Here is a 19,876-nt window from a genome sequence, read left to right on the forward strand (position 1 = left end):
GGAGAAACTTAAATAAAGAAAATTTAATTAAAAAATCTTTATTCTATCATAGTTAAGTCGATAGTATTGTAAAGTTTCACTTTTTCGTAGGATGAAAGGCTTCTTGATCTTGATCTAGAGTGGTAGGCAGAGGGAACCCGGGAACCTAATTTAAATACGTTCTGTCTCATTAAGATTACTTTCGTTCCTATTTCCGCCGAATTCTGGAAGCATTGCTTATTAGTTGGCCGGAGTCATAGCCACGCTTTGAATCTTTACCAGAGAGAGAAAGTGAAAATATTATACATTTCATTTCCTCGAGTAGAAATCGAATCGTGAGCAAAGCCGTGAGTAAAGATTTTTTTTTTAAATAAAACAATTCATCGCATATATTTATTTATTTTAGTTGAAATTATTATTACAAATTGAATGTTCTGTAAAGCAATAAAAAAAATTGACATTTATTTTTAAAACTAGCTTCCACTTCTGACAACGGCCAAATCATAACACGACAACGAGGATTGTAATAGCAAAATCATACTAGTAGTAGAATTAAAACTAAAACTCTTGAAGAACTCTATTAGTTACTCTATTTTTCCTGTGAATCTATGTGTTAAGAATATGTTAACACTAACTTTAAATTATGCATAATATAAGCTGTGACTATCATAAAATATAGTTTTATGGTTTATTTTGTGGAATATAGCTGGGTGCCTAGTGTGAAAACTCCACTTTCTTCCGAATTTTGGTGGCATAGAGTGTGGAGTGGTACAGCACTCATTCAATCAACGCCGCTAACACAAAAGTAAATTATTAATTATGAAGTTCAAGCGGGCGAAGCCGCGAACGCATCGCTAGTATATAATATTTGTTATCATAAAGCGACGACCTCAGTCACTACAAAGCAATTAGAGTAAGCCGTTAGTTCGGTGAGTCCGCAAAGGGCACGGCGCCAGACCAACTGATCTTGGCGTCCTGCCACCTGCAATGGAAGTTGTATGGAGTTATTTCAATGGGTAGTAGGTTCAATTGCTTATAAAATTAAGGTGTTTTAGATTACAGATGAATTCGTTCCTAGTACGTAGGTACTTATATAGATTTCGATTTTGATAAGAGCTTTTTGGTTTTTTATGAAAAGGGTCTTTTCAGTGTTGTTTAGCTTCACGCTGTATTCCGCAAATGAAAGACAATTGAATTCAAACTTTCTAACCACTTTTTGAGACACAGCTTACGTTGTGTTGAGGAGTTTAACGCCGCGCTTTGCCGGGTTATATTAGCAATCAAATAAAATATATATTAATATATATAATATATTCTCCCCAATTGAAATTGAACCCACAATCACCAAGATTATAGTCAGACGCTGTGTCTGTATTAGATAAATATTTTATTATATTCTTAGACCATTTTAATCAGAAGGATCGACCATTATCTAAAACTTTGACTACAGACAATTTAACCTACTGAGACACTCCGTTTCCCACGCACCATTCAATTTTCTAAACATTACGGGTTGAGTGGCGGAACTTAACACCGCGTTTCGTCTTGTTACTAGATCGAGAAAATGAAAATAATTAATTCCTCCAAGAGGGAATCGAAATTACATCGGTCGCTTTTACAGTACGTAGTTCCGCCACAATGGTCTCAATATACTTGAAGCTTTATTCCTAGGTTACCTTAGGGAAAATACAGAAAATAGTTTCTCAAATGCATACTACATAGACGATACAGCAGCATTGCACTTTCAGTTGTCAATTTTCTATCAATTTTTAAAGTAAACAAGTCAAATATAATATTGAATGTTGAAAATATCTGCTTATAATATTGGATGATTTAAATATAATATATTATTTAATTTTCACGCTCTATCCCGCATAGATAAGGATAAGCTGCAAAAACCTAGTGTTGAGACACTATGTTTACCACGCACGGTCCAATTTTCGAAACCTTGCGAGCTGAGTGGCGTCAACGCCATACCTTGTTTTATTATGACCCGAATCGAACCCAAAACCTTCACACCCAATAAAACAACATAAATAACCAAATAAGCCTCTAGCTTCCATAATAAAAAAGAATTTACTTTCAAACTAAGATCTATTATATGCACGTCATAAATTCATTACCTAAACTCTGGTAAAGGCAGGGCTTTGTATGGACAAAGTTATTCTGGCTGAATGCCACTACAAGTTGGCTGGAAAGTTAAGTAACACAACAGCTACTTCCCAAATTTACTTAATTGATAGTTGAAATGTAACGTATCTTTGGATTTGATTATAAGGACCGAGTGTGTGGGTTCAATTTGTTTTTATTTTTTACGCCTTGTAATGATATGAGGCCACCATAGCGTCTGTCTTGGAACGTAACGGTTGTTAGTTCGATTTCCATTTGAGTTATTGATTTACTTCCATTTGCCTACTCTAATAAGAGGGCATAACGCGACATTGACTTCCCTGACTAATGTCTCAAAAATTGGGCGGGAAATAGGGTTTAGTTTCCCTCTGTAGGGACCCTGCCTTAAGCAGGAATCGAAACCACAACTACTTATAAACTAAATATAAAAAAAACTATATATACTTAGTATGGATAAGTTTTTCAAGCGGAGTAGCACTTATATCGTCGTTTCTCATCACAGCCGTTTCTTCTTGAGCTCGAGTGTCCACGTTCAAAAGGACATGACAGCCACCACATGTGTAATAATGTATGTCAAATCTAAAACAAATAGTATTGAAAAAATGTATTAAAAATCGATAACGGAAATTCTCAACATTAATCATGCTTAACGCTGTTTCCCGCATACACCAAGGTAGATAGAGGAAACATATTGATGAGACACTCCGTTCCTCACACGGTTTAAATTATCTTTTCTTGTTACCAAAGCTAAAAACGAAAATAATTAATTGGCTCAAGTGGGAATCGCACTTTTAATCATCGTGTTTGCAGTCAGACCCTGCCTTGTTCTGACTTCGATTTCCACTAGGGAGTATCGGGAGGAGGAGGGGATTGAATATTTTTTCTGCTTTGACAACACAAACGGCGGCGTTGAGCTCAGTCACTCAACAACTAAGACAGAAACTTCTACATTCTAATATCTTTTTTGATCCTGCACTCCACTGCTTGAATCATTTTCAAAGAAAGTATTTTTTAGTTTACCGAGTAGGTACGGGATACTGAGTATAGTAAAAAAATGGAGAGAATTGACAAAAATTGGGTGTGTAGAACAAACTCTACTTCATTCTCCACTCACTGTTCAATTCAACCACAAAGGCCTAAAAATTAATCCCATTAGTTTTAAAAAATATATAAAGTAAATTATTAATTATATAAATTATAGAATACCTTCTCTCAGCGTGGTAATTCCTCAAAAGCTCTCGGTTCGTATTAAAAAGCACTCCATAGTGGCCCGAACAGCTTGTCACCTGTAATCACTCTTCAATACTGAAATTTCTAAATCACTGAATTTTGGTCGACAATATTGACGAAAATTTAAATTAATTTCAACATTACTTTAAAGGTTTACGAAGATTTTCCCCTTTAGAGAAAATATTTTAATTACTACCGTTGCTTTTTTTGTAGCTCAGTTATGATGATTTATATACAAGCATGATAGACCTAGGTTTGTGATTTCATTTGGTAAAAGGTGCTAGTCTCAAGATGTACTGATTTCAATCTCCCATCACTTCCAAAACTTCCAAAAGTTCTAAAATGTAAAACAACTAGGCTACAAAAATTATACTATACCCATATAGGCAAAGCTGGTGTTTTCAAACGTGAACCAAGATATTGCTTTGAAATATTCTTAGTTACGTTGTCTTCATTTCCGTACCATACGAGTAGACCGACGGAGCTTCGTGATAGAACACCAAATTGGGGCATAGCCTACAAAAATATTAAAAAAAAATAAAAAATAAACCGAACGAGTGAACCAATATTTTTATCAAAGCGAGGAACTCTCAACCCTCACGTTTAGAATCACACGGTATATCGATTTAAGATATCACTTAAATTAACTTCACGCTGTATCCCGCACATCGCTGAGTAGGCAGAGGGAACCTAATATTATATCGCGCTTTGCCTCGATACTAGAACGAAGTAATGAAAATATAAATTGAAATAAACTTCATTTCTTCGAGCAGGGATCGAACTCACAACCAGTCGTGTTTACTCTCACACTTTAAGCACCTGCGTCACAACTGACGTCATTACTTCATTAAAATCATTTTCCATAAATTTAGATAAAAAACGTGGAAATTCCATACATAATGATCCTCATCCCCCACATATTGCACCCCATTATGCAAATACGGTGTAGCGCGTCCGGTCAGCAGCAACGTTGTCACGTTCAGAGAGCCCTCCACTTGTGTAGACACCAGGTATGTGAGTTTACCGTCCAGGTCTTTTTTGACGCTGGAAAGGTTTTCATAATTTTTTTGCATCATAAAATATGTTTAGTATGTTAAAATGTACTGTGAAAGTTTAAAGTTTTTAATTTTAGTATGTTAAAAACTGGTGGTTTTTTTAGATTTTAGCTTTAATTTTTTTTAATAAGGTAGGCAGCGCGAACTTAATGCAAGTACGTGCACTACACACTACAGTGTTTACTTAAATGTTAGGAAATTAAATTTTTTAATTCCCTCGACTAAGAATCAAATCCACAACTGTCGCGTTTCCAGTGAGACGTTGTTCTGCTGTACCGATTTCCGTCATTGATTATTTCTTATTAACTAACATATTTCCATCTCGTACAAATTTGAATAGCTTTAGAAAAAATACGAATCTATCGAATAGTAAGCTAATATAGCAGTATAGCAGTATAGTAAGCAGAGTAGGCAGAGATAACCTACTATTAAGACACTCCAAACTTTTCGTTCCAAACTTTCCGCCAAATTTTGGAGGCATTGCAGTCGAACGCCGAGCTTTGCCTCCACACCAGTGGGGTCTCCACTCGAGTGGGGTTCGAACCCACAATCTGTCACGCTTAAAGTCGAACTTTGTGCACCTGCGCCACGGCTGGCCTCGCGCTAATATCGTTAGCCACTGGTTCAGTCCAGGTTAGTAAATAAAAAATATATAAATGTGTATTTCAAGCTGGCGAAGCCTCTAGCGAGTCGCTAGTACATAAATGTAATCATAAGGATTGAAACTTACTTTTCACATCCTCTAGACAAAATGCAGGCGTATAGTAACAGCAAAGATCCTGAACCGTCTTCAGACTGAAACTTAATAAAACATTTTGTTAACTGACATCTACGAGTATATAACGTTTTAAGATATTTTTAGAATATTCAATTACTAATATATTTTTTAAGTTAAAAATGATAACAAAAGTAAATGCTAGTATGTATTTTAATCCATATTTAGTCTTGTAGATTTCACGTTATTTATTTTTTGTAATAATTTCGTCTATTGCATGTGAAACACTTACCAAATACAAGTACCTCTTCAGAAATATCTGTAGATCCTCCAAACTTTTAAACTCGAACAAATGCAGCTTGAAATAAATAATGAAATAAGCTGTGAAAATAAAAATAACTTATTTCACTATTATACTTATAACCAATTAAATAAATTAGTAAGATAATTAATTTGGAATTAAATATAATTGTGTAATTTAATTTAGCTAATTCATATGGTTTTTTTTTAGCTTTACGTTGCATCCCGAACATAGCAGAGGGAACCTGGATATCTAGCTTTAAGATTCTCCGTTCCCACTGAGACACTTCCGTTTTCCTCCTACGTTCTTAAATAACAAACTTATAATCTCCTTTTTAAAAAGTTGGTCAAAAATTATTTCATATATAGCAATTCTAGTCAAATATTTCAACGTTACTGACTAAACTCAATCCGAAGCTCAACTATGTGGAATTTAGTGCAACACGTGTATTCCCCTCAAAATTTGATAGAATAGTTTGACCTGATAGGATCAAGAAGTCAGACGAGATTTGATAGCTTTTACAATGTAGAAAAGAGTGATATTCAACTTAACTATCGAAGTTAGGGTTTCTTAGCTTCAAATTACATAGCAGGGTAGGTAGACGGAACCTGAGCATCTAGTGTTAAGAGACTCCATTCCCTTCCATTTCTCACCGAATTGTGAAGGTATTGCTTGTTGAGTGGTCTATAATATTAAATAATTCATACACTCAAGTGATAATAATTTTGTAACTTAAGAATAGCATGCTTAAGAATTCGGCGGAAATTGATATATTAGCACTATTTTCTCTGGTTGCCTGCTAGATGCAGGATACAGCCTAAAGTTAAATAGAGGAAAAAGAGGAAAAATTTAGAGATTTAATGACGTAGCGATTTTCATTTAATGATCAAAGAAGTAAAATATATATATACTCGAATAAGTAAAAGAATGTCTTTAAGGAGGTATTCACAAAAAGCGACAAAGTAAGCATTATCACCTATGAATGTCCAAGACAAAGGCTGGAATGTTTTAGACAAGATTCCTTAGACATGCCTCTAGTAAAGTTTACTTCATACGGATGCAGTAAATGCAAGCGTATATGACGATAAGAACATTATTAGATAGACTTCAATTTAGTTCGTAAAGAGTGTTGATAGCTTCTTTATTTTTCTTTCACGTTTTATCCCGCACATAGCAGGGTAGGGAGAGGGAAAACTAATGTTAAGACACACCGTTCCCATTTAGACATTTCCTTTGTTGAGTTACAGGACTTGCGCTTAGCCTCGTTATCAGATATATTTATATATTAATAATTTAAAGTCGTATACTTCAATCAATTAAAAACAAAATTAATTTTTAACAAAAAGAAAACCGACTTCTAACAACGAACTAAAAAGTGAAAAATAATTATATAAAGATTTTGTAATTTTGAAGTCGGTGTCAAGTAAAACAAACAGGCTTAGTAATTAGATATTGTAGTAAAGGTGTTGTAGCATTAGTTTAACACCGACTTCAACATTATAAAATCTTTATATAATTATTTTTCACTTTTTAGTTCGTTGTTAGAAGTCGGTTTTCTTTTTGTTAAAAATTAATTTATTTTACCATTTTCAGTGATGGGTAGATCTTAAAATGATGCGTCTTAAACGAGTGGTAGTGGTAGTGGTTGTCAACGAGTGGTTGTGGTTGTTCCATGTAAAACTTCATTTAATTAGGTATTATTTTTGTGCAAAGTTACACTTTGGTATATTGACAAGAACATACATAAAAAGTATTCGGGCGAATTGAGAATCTCCCTTTTTTGAAGTTGGTTAAAAAGGAAAACATCCCCTTTTTTGAGGTTGGTTGAAAAGAAATGAAACGATCAGGAATCTCACTTTTGACATCAATTTAAAAAGTTTTTGTAACTATTATAGTACAATCAATTTTTTACCAAAAAAAAAAACTAACTTTCTCAATTTTCACCGGATCCCATAATCGGAACCTAACCAAACTTTCACCAAATTATCCTTGAAGTGTATCCTTTCAAATAAAAAAAGAATCATCAAAATCGGTTGGCGCAACATTGAGTTATTCGTCTATTTGTCGCGCACATACCTAATGCAAATTTAAGACTTATGTGATTTTCTCATAGATACCATTGTCAGACATGGACCAAAAAAAAATGCGACCATTCGGGAAGCTTCACCTTTCAAACAAAAAAAAAAATTTTCAAAATCGGTTCACCCAGTCAAAAGTTATGAGGTAACAAACATAAAAAAAAATAATAATAATAATAATAAAAAATACAGTCGAATTGATAACCTCCTTTTCTTACAGAAGTCGGTTAAAAATGCAACCGTCTGAGAGGCGCAAGTTCTACTCACGCTATGTTATACGGTATATAATTACCATCTCAGTGATGCCATCCTGATAATATGTAGGGCTATGTTGCACATGTACTTGACTAGTCGGCAAACCCACGGTTACTTTAACTTCCGCTTGATTATTGTAGCCACCACCACAACGCCATATAACTTCACTGCACGCTCGCCATAGAGCTTCTTCTTGGCGTTCTTCATTGGGACGCAAGTAACTGAAATATTATAAAAATTTTGGATATATTTTTTGCTTCAAGCTGTATTTCCCGTATAGCAGATTATACAGAGGGACCTAATGTTATGACATGTCCCTCATGCACCATGTTTCTAGTGGTTGATCTTAAGGCAGCGCTTTATCTCAAGGAAATTCACAAGGAAATGGAAATAACTCATTACTCCGTGTGGGAATTGAACCAACAACTGTTGCGACTAAAGACATTCATTCATTCATTCTGCTCCGCGACGATGGCCTCAGGCTTCCTTCTTTCTTCCTCTAATGCCCTAATTGAATATCCAAATTTTTGGACAAGGTACGTTAGGTGATAAATGAATGTAATGCACCTGGATTAGCCATATATTTTTTTCATAGTCAATCGTAGTGCGGAAGCACAAGTGTACAACTGCAAACACAATAGGTTATGGGTTCGATTTCCACTAAAAAAAGAAGAAGAAAAAAAGTGAGGAAACGGAAATGTTTTAATGGGAACAAATTGTCTTAATACTAGATTTCCAAGTCCCCTCTTCTACATCTAAGACAAAATAAAATTTAAAATTATTAATTTCAATATTACTAAAAAAACATAAAATATAAAATTCAACATAAACTGAGTGGCAAGCGCGACCTACCACATTATGATATAAACCATATTGGGCTTGATCGTGAAAACCGATACTAAACCAAATGGCGTTATAAATTCGCGAGGTAAAGATGTAGCCGTGAATATTGACCTAGCCGTTCCATGCTTTAAAGTTCAATATTGAAATATTATTCTGTTAAGCCCGTCGTGGTATAAAAGCTAAACCAGAAGCAGTGTCTAAATGCTAATGCGACGGTTATGGATTCGATTTCTGATTGAGAAATTCATTTTTCTATCTCGCTCTGGTAACAAAATATCAGAAAAGATATATATCAATGGGGAAGGGAGTATCTTAACATGAGTTTCTCATATTCCTTCTTCTTCCTCCTGGCATTAATACTCCACTTTGCACGGTCTTTTGCGTCCTCGGTGGTTAGACCATTGGCTCTCATGTCCTGCATCACGACATCCGACCAGCGCTTCCTTGGGCGTCCGGGAGTTTCTCATATTCCTTATACCTACCCTTGTATATGGGCCATCACGCTTCCAATTAGAAGCTGACCCACTGCGCCACACCGGCATAAGAATGGCAAAACAACAAAGCTGACACGGATAGACAAAATGAATATATATAAATTTAATATAAATATAGATCAGTTTAAAACTCCGCCGGTTAGACCATAATGTTCACCGTTTTAGTAAAATATCGTCGTACCACATACTAGATTTATGCTAAAGCACGAGGTGGAGTCGAGAATTATGATCGGCATTTTGAAGCTATGTTACTTTCACGTGTCCGTGGCGTTGAATATTTTGTGAAGAGTTTTTTGTCATGGAAAATTATATTGGAATAACTTTAGAACTTTTTTTTTTATTGTATGGTTTTTATGTATTTTTTTAGTCTTCCGTTACTGAGTCAGGAAAATTGTATGACTAAACGTTGAAACTATTTAGTTTCCTTGTCGGTGAGTATAAGATGCACCCTTATACTCGTCCTGAAAAGGTTTTTAATTTTTTTTTTTTTTTTTGTGATATTCTTACGGGAATCTATACTAATATAATAAAACGGAAGAGTTTGTTTGTTTGTTTGTTTGTTTGTTTGTTTGTTTGTTTGTTTGTTTGTTTGAACGCTAAGATCTCTGGATCTACTGGTTCGATTTACTTTGTTTTTGTTTTGTATGAAAGCTGCATTCTTCAGAAGTGCTATAGGCTATATAACATTACATTACACATATGTACTAATAAATTAAAATACTTTCTAATTTGACATGCAATTTATTCTGCCCTGTTAATAACAACCGTCGTCGCTACGCGACCGCGTTCGTTACCGCGTCATTTTGATATTCATCCTTATGAAAATAAATATAATAGTCACTTTTAGCATTTCATCTAGATTGAAATTATATTTCTATAGAAATTATATTCTTATATTTCAAGCAGGCGTAGCCGCGTCCAGGTCCGCTAGTTAAATATAAAAGCGATATTATAGTCCATGCAAGCGAAGGTGTGGGCTACATATTCGTTATGTTTATTAACGTTAATTTTTAGGATATTTTCAGGGAAAAATTTACACTAAAATGAATCCATTTAAAATATAATTTAGTTTCGTTTTTTCATTATTAACTTTATATATATAAACAAAAAACTTACCTATCCGGTGGTTCAACAGATTTATTATCTTTTGTCATTGGTCTGGAATCGAACAGCAACCACTTAATAATATGCGCCTGGAGTGCTGATAGAAGGGATCTGGTGCCGTTTCTGGGCGCAGCGAGGCCATAACCCAAAGATTGGTCTGAAGGCCTCATTACCAGGGGGGTATGAATCCATTCCCCGCGGGGAGGGCAGGAAGACGTGCCAAACGCAGTTACACGCAATTCCTGTTACAATTGGAGATTTTTTTATTAAATTCCACACATAGCGGAGTAGGCAAAGGAAACCTGGAAACCTATTGTTAAGGCCCTTTCGTTACCCACTTTCCGCCGAATTCTGGAGATATTGCATGTTGAGTAGCGGAATTCAACATCACACTTTGCCTCATTACCCGGACCACCACACCCACAACCTGAATATTATATAACCAAGTGAGATATAAATCCATAAGCATTACCTACTAATTTATAATAGAGTAGTTCCAACTTTGAAATATATTTTTTGTAATAAAAAGATTAAACTTACGATCGCTAATTCCTCTGATATGGGCTTACCGCCTATTACCGCCGGTCTTGCACCTGGTTGTCGGTTCCTGGCGTACAGCACACGTTCTGGAAGCAAAAAACTCGTAACGAATCATTTCTTAACGGATTATATTGATTAAGATAACTTTAAAAGTAGCTGGAGATCATGATATATGTGGTAAGTTCTACACTAAAATAATAATGTCGAATTTTAGCTTCAATATGAATCATTACGCCATAATAGACTGTCTGTTAAACAATCACAGTCAAATTGGCTTATTCATTTAAAAGATACGATGTCACGCACATATTTATGTCATCTCTCTTTTAATTCTAAAAATGTATTTAATAGAATTGTCAAAAATATTTATTTTATAAAAAAAATATGCACCATACATTTCTTCTTGGGATGTACCTAATGCGTGTTTTCTAATCATTTTTAAAAATAATAAATTTGTCAGCTATTTTACATGATTTCGAATATTTTTTTAAACTTTAAAATTATTTGGCAAAAAAATAAATATTTTTAATAAATTTAGAATTTTATGTTTGAATCTATAAATTAATTAAAGTATCGGTCGTAGAGTAGTGCCTAGCGGAAGTCTATACCACAGTGCCTTCGAATGCTTATTGAAAGTAGGTGATAGAAAATAGATTTGAAGTGAAATCGTAGCAAATGTGAAATGCGAGGCTTCCATGGTAATTGCATTCGTGTCTCGCTATAATAACGATATGTGGGTATTGTTCGAAGGTATTAAATGAGGCATGAATGTATATAGGCGTTATTGCGGTACAGTTGAGAATGGTTTCATTAAACACGGAGTGGCCGTGGGTTCTGTGTTTGTTAAGACGTGATTTATATTTTTTTTTAGTTTCACGCTATAACCCGCATACAGCAGGTTAGGGAGGGAATATAATTTATTTCCTCGACCGAATATCGAACTTACAACCGTCGGACTTTCAGTCAGATGGTGTACTACTACACTACGATGTACCACCTCATTGATGTTTATATTTGAAAACATATATTTTATTGTTTTGTTGTAAGTAGAAATGTAAATGCCTTAATAGCGACTAACTCTAGAAAATGAGCTTAACTAATTAAATGGACTACTTGAATAAAAATAATATAAAAAATAATAATGTTATTTTTTAATATATGTAATGTTTACAAAAAGACGTGTACTTGTAATTAATAAAAAGTACTTAACAAATTATATTACAATATGTATTTTATATTACATTGTCAAAAGAGAATTAATTAAACACAATATATCATAGCTTCACACCGTATACCGCACATAGCAGGGCTGACCCTGGAACCTTGAATTTAAACACTCCGTTATATATTATAGCACTTCATTTCTCTACTTTCAGCCTAATAATTAAGATATTGGATGTTATTTGGTACTTAAGAAAGTATTTAATATTTCTCCGAGTAGAAATCGAACCCATAACCGTCGAGTTTACAATCACACTCTTATGTTCCTTTGCCACTTCGGCCTCTATATAAAAATTAATATAATTTATAATTTAAATACCTTCATGCATTACTCGCTCGTTTCTAATAATTATTATAAAATATGTAAATTTTTCTTATAATATCAACACCCAAGTCTTATATTTGGGCACGTCACACCTAACTCGACGGTTGATATCAAATAGAAATGGAATGTATTGGATGCACATAAATATACTATGTAACGTTTATTTTATTGCTTTGCTATGAATTTAAAGTTTTGATGTGTTAGATATATTTTAGGGGGAATCGCTTATTATTTATTACGCCAGTAGTTATTCATGAGGCCTTCGTGGCGCAGTTATGGGTTCGATTCCCATTCGGGGAAATGAATTCGTTTCATTTCTTCAATCTGCTCTAAACCCCGCTTTGTCTTTTTGGGGTATTTATCATTACATTAAACCCAAAACAATGTTTTATTTTTTTTTCAGTTTGTTAGTTTGTCTGTGCGTATGTGAATGTTAATCTCAGAACGGACTCAACCGATTTCATTGCAGTTTTTATAATTATATTTTAGCAAGCCTCCTTTAACATTAATACTATTTTATTTCAATCGGTTTATATATAAAAAACTTATATGAATATAAATTATTTTGTTCGATAAAATTATCACAATATAATTATTTTACTGTATCTGTAACTGTCTTTGAAATAATCTATATATATAAAAGGACTTGTCCTCACTAACTGAGGTAAGACGCACGCACAGCCGTAACCGCTGTGCGTAGAAACGTGGAATTTGGACAGATGTTTACTTTTGTAATCTGGACATCCACTAAGAAGGGATTTTGAAAAATTTTAACCCTAAAGGGGTAAAATAGGGGTTGAAAGTTTGTATGGATTTTTTTTTAAATTGGCTGATTGATTTTTATAAAATTTGAAAATTAGATTTTTAAAAGTATTTTATTGAATACGTGTTTCATCGTTTTCTAGAATTCTCCCTCTAAGGGTGCAAATAAGGGGTTGAAAGTTTGTATGGAATAATCTTTAAAACGCCACCGATTATTATAAAATTTGAAATTTAGACTCTTAAAACTATTTTATTGAACATGTCTTTCATGGTTTTCTAGAATTCACCCCCTAAGGGTGCAAATAAGGGGTTGAAAGTTTGTATGGAAAAATATTTAAATCGCCACCGATTTTTATAAAATTTGAAATTTAGACTCTTAAAAATATTTCATTGAACACATGTTTCGTGGTTTTTTAGAAGTCACCCCTAAATACGCAAGCGAAGCTGCGCGCGTCCGCTAGTAATAGTATAAGAACACAAAATTCATTCAGATTAACAGTTAAATAATATTGTAGTTCAAACGGGCGAAGCCGCGAGCTGGTCGCTAGTATTATAACATAACAAAACTGACCTTAAAGTCTGCTAAGCTATTTAACAAGTGAAAACAATTACAATGAAGTAGAAGAGTTTATTAAAACGCAATATCAATTACAAACTAATTTCACAAGAAAATTGTGCATCGCCTTGTATATTGATGTTTTACCACGTAGTGCCCTTGTGGGAAATGAATGTTTTATTTTTAGAACTAAACGCAACCCCCTAAGAAGCGCTTTATAGTGTATCAAGATTTTATAATTCTTAAGGTTGTTGCAGATTCGATTCCCACGCAGGGTATTGAATTATTTATGTTTAACAGGATAGGCAGAAGTGGCCTTGTGTTCATCCACTCCATTTTTCACTTTCTCAATTTTGAAACCTAATCCACTTTGTCTTGTCACAGGACCTACAACTATCTCGTTTGCAGTCTTACTGAGATGCTCTAAATCCAATGGAAGCTAGTGTTAAGATACTCCGGTTCCGTTAAGACACTTCCGTTGCCCACTTTCCGTTTAATTCTGGAAGCATTGTGTTGAGTAACGATACTCAACGCTGCGCTTTACTGCTTTATGGGAGGGGTTAAATAAAAATAGTAAATATTATACATTATACATTTCCTCCAGTGGAAATCGAACCCAAAACAAGTCGCCCATATACCACGTAGGGCCTGAGATTGATCAAAACTCATAAATAAATTATCGCCGTACCAACCGCAAATGCTGTACTATCAGTAAAAGCTAGATTAATCCTTTGAGCTATTTACAGCTAATTTCAGTGGCAAGTGATAAGGAAAATAAGGTGTTATCTAACAGTTGGTTCAACGTTTTGTTTTAAAATTTGTTTTAGACTTAATTTTTTGTTATAGTTTTATAAATATGTATGTAAATGCCGTTGTAGCGAAGCGAGGAAACGTCTGATTGTAAACTTTACGTTTATGGGTTCGATTCCAATTTGGAGGAATAAATTATTTAATTTTTTTCGCTCTAATGCGTGGTGTTTAGTTCCGCCACTTAACAAGCAATGTCACGAAAAAAAACGGAAAACCAAGTGATTATATTAGGTGGCAGTTTTTTTCTGTTGAAATGTAAAAACAACCATATTTAAAAGTATAGCAGAGTTTTATTCAAGCATCAATTCAAGCGAATTTCCCGCTTCCAGTTTAGAGAATGTTAAAAAGAAAAGTTAAAAGATAAAAAAGCTAAAAAATATTTTAGAGGCCAAAAAATACATTTTATCTGTAAAATCGGTGACTATTCATTTGTACCCATGACTTTTCGGCTATTTCTATAAAATAAAAAAGTGCATAAATAAATTCTATCCAATTATGAAAGACAAGGTAATTGATAGGATACAAATAGAGGCCGTCTTGACGCAGTGGCTACGACTGTAAACGCAATGGTTTTAGGTTTGATTCTTCCTCATAGTGTGAAATATTTAATATTTTAATTCCCCAGTTACCAGAGCGAGGGAATAGAAATGTTAAATATTTTCAGTTCCCCAAGTGGGAATCGAACCTGCTACCACCTCGTTTACAATCCCACGCTTGTGCCACGACGGAGTCCATAATAATATTAGATTTTCTAATTCTATTCTTATTAAAGAATTGTTCAAATAAAGATTTCAAATAACATTTTACAGCTTAAATTGTTCCACAACTTTGGAATTTCTTATATTAGCCAATAGTGGAACTATTGTACGCATAGAACTATTAAAACTTCTAAACTTCATGTTCTGATTAATTACTATAACTTTATATCTACGGCTTGATTCATTCTATTCTGGCTGAACTACTTCAACCTTAGAAGTAACATTTTTATTTCTAGTTTACCCTGTATCTCACATAAAACAGAATAGGCAGAAAGAACCTAGTCTTAAAACACTCTTTTCTCCATTTACCGATAAATTCTTGAAGCATTGTGTGTTGAGCGTAACTAAGCGCCGTGTTTTGCCTGCTTAGCAGAGCGAAAACATGTTGAAAAAGTCAGTTTTCTACTTTCTGTCCAAATTTGAGACATTATGAGATAAGTGGTGAAACAGGGTAATGAAATGAAAATTACGTGTTTTTATTACCGCTATTATTCCAAGTTTTTTATGAAATAATGGCTATAATAAATATTAAATTATTAATATAGTGACAACAATTAAATTATTTATTGATCATTTATATTTTTTTAAAAGGTGGGGAGACCTTTTAAAGCCTTATATCATCAAAATACTAATTTTGCCATCCAACAGAAATTATCTTTAAAATTTATGAAATTAAAGAAAAATAATCAACACTTTTAAAATAAATAAAAACACTAACCTTTGGGTTTCCATTCATAAGTATCTTCGTCCATTTTAAATATCGTTATTATTTATCTTAAATACAAGTACTAATAAAGTTTTAAGATAATAGTCATATTTAGACAATAACATTTAAATTTAAGTTTAGAGTGCGAGGTGCGAACTACCTTTCCAGGGTCCAATTACAAACTAAACCGATGACTTAACTTTAGCGATTTTAAGAAGTGCGTTATAAGTCATAGGCGGTAGCGTTTATAATTTTTTTTTTGCTTTAACCTGTTTCCTGCTGCATATTGCAAAATAAGTAGATAAAAATCTTGTGTCAAAAGCACTTCTCACTTTTTTATCCAATTTTCGAGATATACCGAGATGAATGGAGGAACTCAGAACCGCTCTTCATCTTAGTACCAGGTTTGGAGAGGAAAATCAGTTTTCCCCTTAATAGAAAAAAAACCTGCATCTGTCTCGATTACAGTCAGGTACTGTAGCGCTGCGCCACAACTGCTTCAAAGTTACATAATAAGTTTAATAAAAGTAACGATCGGTACTGATTTTCAAAGGGTACGAGTTCAAATTTCACTCGAAAATATGCTTTACATAGAAAAAAGGAACAAAATTGATAGTACTCATTTCTTATGAAAGTAATGTAATGTGATTTTAATAATGTATATACCTTAAAAAATCTCTCTGAATATAAAAGACGGTTAAAGTTTTTTTTATTAATTATTTTATTACATAAAATAAATATCACGTACAAATATATTACGCTTTAATCATTTTATTTACTGTTTATCTTATGTCCACCTTTTTTAAGGTTCACTAGTTGGTCAAGCTGAGCCTAGCTCCTAGCTTACTATAAAGAACTGACGACAAGGGTCTACAAAAAACCTTTTTGTTTAATATATACTCTGTACCGAGATTTAAGCTTGGCCTAAAAGTGTTTTGCCATATCATCTAAAACAAAAATAATGTTGGAAGTGTAATTAATTTAGAGATTTATAATACAACGTAAGTAAATAAAAACTCTAATTAATTACATAACAAAGTTTTTGATCTGAAATATCAACACAATAGGTTCCTTCCTATTTCTACCCTGCTGTGTGCGGAATATAGCGCGGAGCTAAAAAATATGCAAATGAAATAAAATCACTTTTACACACTTTAACGCATAGCGGATTGGGCAGAGAAAACATTGAGCTAAGACACTTCGTTCTTCACTTTTCCACCAAATTTTCGAGACATGTTACGTTGATTTGAAATCAGCGTTGAGTGTAGGAACGAATTGGTCCTGTTATATTTAAATTTTTATACTACTTTTCAAAAAAAAAAAACAAGTTTAATCCTAGTAGTAAATTCTACATTTTGACGCTACGTTCATTTGCAAAAACTCAAAAAGTAGTGCCAAATCACTTACAATCTTTTTACCCCACAAAATACATGAAAATCACATAATAATAAAAAAAACAACCCATAATCTTTATCCACAATCGTTCCGGTTATCGGTAAAAAATAAAACACCGTACAATTGTTGTTTATGAAACGCTCTAAGCGCGTTATAGCTTTGTGTTTACGACGTGAGAATTCAATTGCGCTGTAAAAATGATGGAAGAGTTAACAGTGGATTTATGTAAACAAATATTAATATATAATTTTATTTTGGTAATATTTTTTTGGTTAGCGTGGAAGTCAATTTTGTTTATTGTGTTTTTGCTTCCCGCATGCGGCACATAGTAGGTTAGGCAAAGGGAACCTAGTGTTAAAAACTCTGTGCACTTCCGTTTCTCATTTTTTGCTGAATTCTATGCCGGCATTGCATGATGAGTGGCGTGGAATGAAAAGATTAAAAACATTATTTTTCACACATTCTAAAATAGTACTATAATATTATAATATTTTTCTATCTAATCTAATTAATATAATTTGGAAAAAATATATTTCGTATAATAATATAATCGAACTATAATACTTGAGTAAATATCAAGTGGAAAATGTTTATACAGCGAAAATGGGGCGATATTTTGATAAAATTTATAACAATTCTAATTTACTATATCATATTGGTAACGCTAACAATAAATATTATGTTTATTTAAAAATCCAGGTCAGTTCAAATATTCCGGTAAATTTTAGACAGTCGTTCCACAGAGTTACGGACGTCACGTTAACGTTACTTTGTGGGTTCGATTCTCTCGGGGAATTATATATTTAAAATTTTTATTTTCTAGCTCTGGTAACCACTCAACACGCAATGCCTCAAGAATCCGGCTAAACGTGGAGGACACAAGTGTATTAATGGGAACGGAGTGTCTTAACACTAGGTTCCCAGGTTATTTTCTGCTTATAAAATGCTAAAATTAAATGCTTGATGATATAATTAAAAATATTTTCATATATGTAGATTTTATTAAAATGTTTTTTTCTTGTACCACACACCAAAGATATAGCGCTCTCTATCAAACTAATCGACGTGATAAGCAACGTGTAACGTGTTCGTTTTGTTTCAACTCTCACTTGTAATTGCATGTGCATTCCTGTCTATATTCTCTATTATTCTCTTCACTATAGTGGCCTTTATAGCGTCACCAGGTTTTGTTGAAGGCCGAGGAGCTCCTTGATTTCAGCTTGGTCACCATTTTAGGGATGCCAATAAAGAGATTTTACGACGTCACAAAGGCGTCTCTCCCTAGGATGGACGACCTAATTTATTCGTAGTGGAAGGCTTCCCTAGACGCTTAGACAGCTGAAGCTTCTGGAAATGATGAAATCTAAAATTTGCACCTTTCCGCGCCTAAGCACGGCTGGTGATCTCTGTCAGAATTTAAGGTTAACACTCTTCTGCGCCTAGATTTAGCCTAGACGTAGGGCTATATATAAAACTATTATTGTAACGGATTGACAGAAAACGCTCAGCCAAAACTATGCCGCATAAACTAAACGTAACTAAAAGAAAATACTTATGAGATATGGTCAAATCAAATAAGGTTGCGGATTGCAATTTGTTTATAATAAAAAAAAAATACGTTGCCGTACCATATTGCACAACTGATCCTGTAAAATTATCTAACCATAAAATAGACAATCCGTTTATTAATATGTCCTAACTCTTATAATGTAAAATATTTTTGGGAAAATTCTCCAACTCTTAGAGGACTTGCAAACGCCTATAGTACTGAGAGAAAAGCCATTAAAATATGAGAGTGAAGAAGAAGAGTGCGACTGTGAACGCGATGGATTGTGGGTTTGATTTGGTTAAACGGGGAACGGAAGTGTCTCAATTCGCAGGTTCCCTCTATATATCTCTAAGATTGGGAACTGGCCTGTCTTGACACTATATTCCTGCTACTTACCCTGCTATGTGGGAAACAAAATGACGCTGTTTAAGTATTAACATTTGTACTTACCATCAGACATTTTCTCAAGGTCAGGCGAAAGCAACAGGAATCTCTTATCAATCTCTCCGCTTTTCTCCGTTTCTTTTTTCACTGATTTCATTGCTTCATAATTCATACTGTTCTTAGATACCGGCGTTTTGTTGTACACAAGAAATTTTGTTAACTGATCCATTTTTAACTAAATGATGTATTTACAGCGAATCCAAGGCGAGATGGTGTGAGGATGAAAAATTTTGCTCAAAAAATTTTGCCTATATATCTAAAGATATCGTGTAAACTCTAGGTGATTTTACAGATCAATAACCATTTACTACTGTTTCGTGCAAATACTTTGTGTCAGTCGATTTGGTAAATTTAAACAAACCCTATAAAGATAAAACAACGTGCAGGTGCGAGGTGTGGAAATGGTGGAATAATTCTGTGTACGCCAACACAATGTGGCACAAAATGCTTATGCAAATTACAATTTGCGTTATACATATAATGGTGGTATGGTAGCCTTGTTTAAATATTCATCTGGATATAGATAGATAGCGTTTTGGGGTAAAAATTGATTTTTGATTCGTGATCAAGTAATGGATTTGATAAACAAAACAGAAATTGTCTAATTTTTGGATAGCTTGTGGAAA

The 19,876-nt window shown here is 33.7% G+C and overlaps 1 protein-coding gene across 2 annotated transcripts; it reads right to left on the reverse strand.

Moving 5' to 3' along the window:
• Window positions 1–546: 546 nt before the first annotated feature.
• LOC146534242 (inactive ubiquitin carboxyl-terminal hydrolase MINDY-4B) lies at window positions 547–19,670 on the reverse strand. Of its 2 annotated transcripts, none has more exons than XM_085193166.1 (11): window positions 19,257–19,670; window positions 10,725–10,810; window positions 10,197–10,426; window positions 7,781–7,964; window positions 5,402–5,467; window positions 5,125–5,195; window positions 4,236–4,383; window positions 3,718–3,855; window positions 3,316–3,395; window positions 2,554–2,688; window positions 547–961 (listed from the first exon to the last, which is right to left on the reverse strand). In XM_085193166.1, exons 1-11 carry the CDS (start codon window positions 19,417–19,419, stop codon window positions 901–903), a joined length of 1,362 nt encoding a protein of 453 aa, XP_085049292.1. In that variant the 5' UTR covers window positions 19,420–19,670; the 3' UTR covers window positions 547–900. The 2 variants fall into 2 exon arrangements, with proteins under 2 accessions (XP_085049292.1, XP_085049293.1); XM_085193167.1 differs by lacking the exon at window positions 19,257–19,670 and adding an exon at window positions 15,875–16,026.
• Window positions 19,671–19,876: the final 206 nt, after the last annotated feature.

This window comes from Heliconius melpomene, chromosome 11 (assembly GCF_056956725.1).
Source record: "Heliconius melpomene rosina isolate 202511_hmr_F chromosome 11, ASM5695672v1, whole genome shotgun sequence".
Classification (NCBI taxonomy): domain Eukaryota; kingdom Metazoa; phylum Arthropoda; class Insecta; order Lepidoptera; family Nymphalidae; genus Heliconius; species Heliconius melpomene.

Excerpts from the sequence above, each read along its gene's own strand:
- LOC146534242 (XM_085193166.1), bottom strand. The coding sequence starts at position 19,419 with ATGGATCAGTTAACAAAATTTCTTGTGTACAACAAAACGCCGGTATCT. Across the intron at positions 5,468-7,780 it reads AGGATGGCATCACTGAGATG|CTGCATTTGTTCGAGTTTAA; the intron begins GTAATTATATAC and ends ATTTATTTCAAG. Across the intron at positions 2,689-3,315 it reads AATTACCACGCTGAGAGAAG|ATTTGACATACATTATTACA; the intron begins GTATTCTATAAT and ends TATTTGTTTTAG.